Raw genomic sequence first — 6,772 nt, 5'->3', positions numbered from 1 at the left:
AAATGAACTCAAAATTGAAAACTCAAACACAAATCAAACGGGCCCTACATTTCCTCATCAAATGCTTAGAAACGAATTTTGAAAATTAAAAAAACATTAGTTAAAAAATATAAAAACTGAAAAATAATCAAGATCAAGTAAAAAATTAGTAACGACAGGTCCCTCATGCTTTTGCTAAATTTGCTTTTTCGTGTGTGCATAATATGTACTGGGTTGAGCACGTCAATTGTTCGTAGAGAAGGGGTCTTCACCAGCAAATATTGCAAAAGAGTAGAGAGAGCGAACAAAATAACATTTATTACAAAAAAATTTAGTAAACAATATCATATTTTTTCTTTAAACAATACTAGAAATTGTCAAAACAAAAATGTTGAAAACCGTTATTGTCGACCCATCTCAGCATTACTATACCTACATTGATATTACAAGGATTCCGCTATCAATATTTTATCACCTAGCAAAGAAAGTCCCTTTTCTTTAATTTGTACTGATACACACTGGACCATTAATTTACCATTTTTATTATACCTTGACCAGTTATTGAAGTTGAGAGCTTGAGAAGTTGAAGCACGATTAGGTAAAAGTTTTTTGTCTCATCCATTTAGTAGCAGACCATTTCTCTCCCGACAATACTTCACATCCACCATGTATGCTACTCGGATCTGATTGTCCATCAAGCCCCTGTAAACAGAACATCATAGAGATAGAGGATAAATTTGAAGGTCAGACGATACCCCCTTTTGAACAACCTCGTTTAAGAGTTTAAGTTATCTGAAAGAACACAAAACATGGACATCAAGCTAGATTCATTTTCATCAAAAACCTAACTTGGGAACAATTATCATAAATGGATGGAGCGAAACTTGGCTATTATATCATGTTGGACCACCTCATCTAAAAGCTTAAACAGTTAGAAAATATCTCCACTTTCAATCAATAAGCATGCTTGAGCATTCAATTGCATGTTCTTTATGTAGTTTCTTGTTCTTAAAATTTTTAAAACTGCTTTTAGCTTCTAGCTTATATTTCTTTCATCAAACAAATGTGCCAGACCCAATATCACCATGCAAAACAATTTTACAGCGTTTACGATGAGGACGCTGCCAAGAAACTTAAAACTGAATATCAATGGAAGCACAAGTATGAATAGTTAGCACATATGAACTTTTTAAAATGGTTAGTTTTGGGGTTCAACTTTATAGATGATTAACTTTTATCACATCATATAACGACTGTCAATGGCGAATTGAGATATTTCAAAACCAGGGGAAGAACACAAACCATGCTCCAGAAAAGCACAGCATCTCCTTTATTTGGCTTCACACACAAACCTTTAACCATTTTCCCACCACAGCTACACTCGCCGGATCCAGCCTAATAACAATGAGAATTGAAAAATTGAAAGAAAATCATAAAAGGAGAGGCAGCTGAAAGATACAATCAGACAATTGAATACACAGATAGTCGAGTGATGATGTTTTTCGGCAATTCAATTTTTGCACTTGAGAGACTCCATCGGTGTAGATATTCATCCATAAAATGTATTATAGCAGTTAAAGATGCTGCATAAATAAATAATTATAATACGAAGATCCTTCTCCTTCCTTTTTTCAGAAGAAAACTCATGCAGGATAATAGTTTAGTATTCATGCTTTCCCCACATTTAAGCCATGGAACCTAGAATAGAGTTTAATTGTTTTAACATCACCCTTGTATGTACGGTTTCAGAGAGAGAGAGAGAGAGAGTCATACCAGTAATTATGTGCATTCTGTATCAATAACACTATTGGCTTGTTTGTAAGGTGGCTTGTACCCATTATAACAGTATTAAGAAAGAAAAGAAACTGAAATCGATTTCACTAGACTGTGTAGCCTTGTCCAGTACTTTGTATCAATAATGCCGTTACTGTACTGTCACCAGATCTTAGTTCAACAATTTGAAGCTACAGGATTCTTACGAGTCTACCAGCCACTGAAAACTTGTATCTATTTCCTTGTTTTAGTTACCAAGTTGCTAAATACTTGCCTTCATTTGGGGATAGTTATTTTAGTAATCATGCTTAACCTGCTCAAGTTAATTGTCAATTCAAACATCATAGAATCATGTTTGTTGTCTATCAGATAACCCCGTGTATGTCCGATCTTAGTTTAACCTTTCTACATAAACTAATACTATAGTTCGAATAATAACAGATAAAAATTTAATTTAACATGGAAACACTAACTAATAGTTTAGAATATAGCTACCTGTGGGAAGAATGTTTCACCTCCCTCAACATTGTCAGTTAAATACATAAGCATTGTTGCAACTCGTTGACCACCCGACTTCAAATTAAACTGTTCAAGGAAGCATTCTGTCTTTATCAACACGTGACAGCCTTTAAAGATGGCAAGAGCTAAAAAGATGAAAGAGATGCAGAACATAATAGGAAGGCAGAGTAAAAAGCACACCGTGTCGGAGAAATAGTCATGATGGGGGCTGTAAAACTGGTTTTTTTCATACCTGTGCTGCAGCACATTTTAGCTTTGATATTAAAACCAATAAGCCTTTTGTTTGAAATGGTGAAATGGAATGAGCATGAGAAATACACTCACCTCAATACTTGTATAAGCTCCCCATTTTCTGCAGGTACTTGAGAATAGACAGATATTCGTTTCTCAATTGTCTGATGGTGAATGGCAACATAATTGTAAGTCTTATTGTCAGTAAAACATGGTTTGCAATAAACTGTAAAAGCTTTATATGCATGTAACCATTGTATAAATTTTATATTATGGAAATTGTAAAAATGAAAAGAATAAAGAACTACAATGCATGAATCCTTGAAGACACATGTTCGTGCACATGACACATCAGCGGACGTTATTACAGAGTTTGAAACAAGTTAACCTGTATCAGAGGGTATTTCCTTTCTTCATTGCTAAGAAACATACCAGAGCTTGTTCTAACTTTACTCTTGATACCCTGAGACATTATATAATATACTCAAGTACATGTGAGAAGTCGGCAGAAATTTGTTATAAGGATTGCAACAGAAATCAAAGCAAAAGAAAATTTAGATAAACTAAGCCAAACAGAAAATGATAAAAAGCTCAATGATCAAACTAACATTACGTATCCAGAGGAACTGAAATGCTAAACCACATCATGACGTAAATTTATGAGTAACTAGCTAACGAAGATATCAAGTATTAATAGAAGATCATAGCAGACCATTGAAAAAGAGAGAGAACATATCATACGGAGTAAAGTATGCCAAAACATTGTTGCGTCAGCGCAAGCAACTATTGCACATCATTTTTGGTAGATATAATAAAAATAAACATCACGAATTTAACTGAGAAAATAATGCTGGATAGAGTACAAGAAACAACTAATGTTGTGTGAACCAGCAACGTTATGCTGGAATCTAAGCCCTGATAGAGTAGATCCAGTTTTCCAAATAATTTCAACGTCTAGATTAAATATTAAAATAAACAATTTAAAATATGACTTCTAGAACAAGGATCAACAAACCATTATAGGAAAATAACCAGCCATTAAATTAGATTAAAATATTTGCTTTCTATTCACCTTTCCAGTTTTTGTATCCACAACTGTAGAAACCTGTAGACGAGGCTTGGCGATTGCTATAAGATAATCACATTCCTGAGAAGTAGAAAATGACTTCCCATTCTTAGTTGTCTTTCATAGAAAAATAGACATTATAAGCACTCCACAATTTAAACAAGCTATTTAACGTATACTGCAAGGCCAAATTGTCAGAATATAGCATAAATTCAACAGAGATACAAGAGGATGTATACGTCCTCAATATTTTTCATTTTTGGTCTATTCTTTTCCTTACAAAATTTCATAGTAAACCCAACAGCTTGGACAACATAAACATACTCGGATGAGTTGCAAAAAATAAAAAAAAATACAAGGAGATAAAGCTGAAGTGGTCACGGAAAATCAATTCTTAGGATCAACTCAAGAACAAGCAAGGAAACTAATTAATGGTCTAGATCACAGAAATGGAAGAAGTATTGAGGAAAATGAACTCATAAGGGTGACTTCTTTGGTCAACGTAAATGAAAAGAAAAATATCTTAGAAGTCATTCATAGTGGCGGAAGAAAAAATTACAGAGGAGCAAGAAGCCCAGCAAAAGGAAGAGAGGTATTTTAGCTTAAATCATGATAATCATTTAAACTCATTAGGATTAAGACCCTATGGAACACTTATGAACAGAAATTGCAAAGCATTTTATTCAACCTGGCTAGCATCAAATACTGCAGTATACTTTATTAAAAGGCTTACTTAATATGGAACACAAAGCCACAGACTGACAACAAAATGTTAGAGATTCCTGGATGCATAGTCTTGTTTCAACATAATGAACTAACTAAAGGCCCTAAAAGGATCTAATAATCAATTATGAATTACATTTTCCAGCAGTACCGTAGAAAAGACCAATGTAAACACAGAATTACACTTTTTATTGAAAATAGGAACTATAGATCATATAAACCATGTCAATCAAGAAAAATAGGATCAAACTGACCTACCTCTGTACTTAAGAAGTTATGAAATACAATAATGCGTGGTGACCAGCTAATTATTTCAGGTTTGACCTGCACCAAAAAATGAATGAAAATCATAATATGGAACAATTCTTAGCATCACGAAATATAATAAGATAGGGAGCTTTATTAAGTATATGAACTCATGTGTTCAGGCTTTCACTTTAAGGGTAATTAATGACAAATTTTGGTGCCATGTTTTTAACAAAATGCATCTTTGGTAAAAGACCAAAAGCTAATTAGAGATTTGAGAACAATGAGAGGAACATACATGTCCAAGACGTAAAATCAAGGCTTCTTTGTCCTCCCAATGAGAAATACCTGTAAAAATAAATACAGAAATTCATCGATTTCCCATGAGGTATTTATAAATATGCACAGGAAAAAGGTGTGTATCATTTGGGTTCAATTCACTTTAAAGGTAAAGGTATACCTCGAGTAAGTTGAAGACCACCTTCATTCCGAGTTTCACTTAATCTTCTCAAGGAAGATTCAGTACCTACACACCAAAATTTTCTGAAAAGGTCAAATGATAAGAGTACTTTTGTTCAGAATTTCCATAAAACTAATGCAGGGAGTCTACCATTTTATTACATCGGTAAGTTCACAGTATAGAACATAAGTATAAAAATGAGATGCATGGACAAAAGAGGCAACATATTGAGCAAAGTATAAAACACATCCTATTGTAAGCGTCAACATAAAATTAATATTTTACCATCATGTAAAATCCTCAGTTCTCCCAAGTAAGGAGCAGATTACACAACAAAATAAACACGGAAATGCACTCGCACTCATACAGAGTGATAAGTGTATTTTACACACTTATTCAAAACTTTAAAACGATGATATTTAGTTGTTTCTCGGATGAATTATGGTCTAAATTGTTGCATTTGGTGTTGAATAGGTAAAATTCAATGATGGTACAAAAAATTGGAAGAGGCAGAAGTGGGCAAAATTGGATAAAAGGGTTAGGTTGTAACAGATCCAAAGTTTAAGGACTAAAGTGCAAATACTCAAAAGTTGTGTCGGACCTCATGATGAAGATTCAAGAGTGCTCGGACTCAATTGGATAAAGAACGACGTCAAAGGGATGAAACATAAACAAAGTATGATCACACATTGATTTCCAACCGAAAAAAGTTATGCATCGATTTTCAACCTCATATTGAGACCCGTTTTTGACATAACAAATGATCGAATTTGAGAATGATGTCTGAATAAAAGTTGTAGTCCTTTAAGTTAGCTTTCCCACACATATTGAATCGTTTCAATCGGACATCAGGAGAAAAAGTTATGATAAAAATACTGCAGATGCGCAGCCAGAATTTTTCACCCGAAGCCAAAACAGAGCCTTGGCGCCATTCAGGGCGTTGAGGCGCCGTTTGGGTACATCTAGGGAACTTTTTTGTCCATTTTGAAATCCATAAAAATCCTACTTTCTACACACGCGAGAGCCTACCTATAAATACAAATTTCTCACACTTTTGAAGGGGATTCCACACATTGAGAGGTAAGAACACAATTTGAGAATTAGAGGGCAAATTCAAGAGGGAAAAACAACAATTCAAGGGTTGAAAATCAAGATTTGGAACGAGAAGAAGAACTTGGTGCAAGATTTATCCACTCCTCCTAAATTTAAAACCCGGTGATGGAATCCACTATTGTTATTTGTTTTTTTCTCCATTATGAATAGCTAAATTGATTATTGAGACGAATAATGTAACCAATTGAGATCTTTTATATTTTCTTATTAAGATTATTGATTTTTATTGTAATATGTGTTGATTTTACTATGAATTGAATGCATTAAATTACTTGATCAATAATTTGATAATTTTGTGAATATTTTACGAATATAGATATGAATTTTGTATTTAGACCATGTAGTAAAATTTAGTAAATTAGTATAATGAATAGCGATACATATACCAATTATTGCAGTCATAATTGAATTCCTAGGACAAAAAACTCATTTAACTAAGTTGGATTTGCATAGAAATGTGGAATTTAATTAGCTAAATAGGCTCAATGAGCGCTCAAGGGGGGTAAATTGAACACAATAGGAGAATTCGACCGAATACTACATTAGATGTGAATTGTAATTTGCGATGTAAAGGTGACCAATAGGTAAAATTATTCTGCCGTAACATCCATTCATAATTTGATTTTCAAACCAATCGAGTGTGCATTCACTTATTTTCTCGC

The 6,772-nt window shown here is 33.5% G+C and overlaps 1 protein-coding gene across 1 annotated transcript; it reads right to left on the bottom strand.

Moving 5' to 3' along the window:
* Positions 1-281: 281 nt before the first annotated feature.
* LOC111397768 (prolyl 4-hydroxylase 1-like) lies at positions 282-6,512 on the bottom strand. The gene is made up of 11 exons (XM_023024750.1): positions 6,497-6,512; positions 4,998-5,063; positions 4,836-4,885; positions 4,550-4,615; positions 3,575-3,649; positions 2,891-2,965; positions 2,596-2,666; positions 2,452-2,503; positions 2,248-2,337; positions 1,282-1,374; positions 282-681 (listed from the first exon to the last, which is right to left on the bottom strand). Exons 1-11 carry the CDS (start codon positions 6,510-6,512, stop codon positions 574-576), a joined length of 762 nt encoding a protein of 253 aa, XP_022880518.1. The 3' UTR covers positions 282-573.
* Between the last annotated feature and the right edge of the window lie 260 nt (positions 6,513-6,772).

This window comes from Olea europaea, chromosome 7 (genome assembly GCF_002742605.1).
Source record: "Olea europaea var. sylvestris chromosome 7, O_europaea_v1, whole genome shotgun sequence".
Lineage (NCBI taxonomy): Eukaryota > Viridiplantae > Streptophyta > Magnoliopsida > Lamiales > Oleaceae > Olea > Olea europaea.
The sequence above is the reverse complement of the archived record's forward strand: the minus strand, read 5'-3'. Positions and strand labels throughout refer to the sequence as shown.

What these genes read in the sequence shown, in the direction of transcription:
- LOC111397768 (XM_023024750.1), bottom strand. An exon ending in ATAACTTCTTAAGTACAGAG is followed by an intron (nt 3,650 to 4,549) that starts GTAGGTCAGTTT and finishes TCTACTTCTCAG; the next exon opens with GAATGTGATTATCTTATAGC. An exon ending in CTGTGCTTTTCTGGAGCATG is followed by an intron (nt 682 to 1,281) that starts GTTTGTGTTCTT and finishes TTCTGTTTACAG; the next exon opens with GGGCTTGATGGACAATCAGA.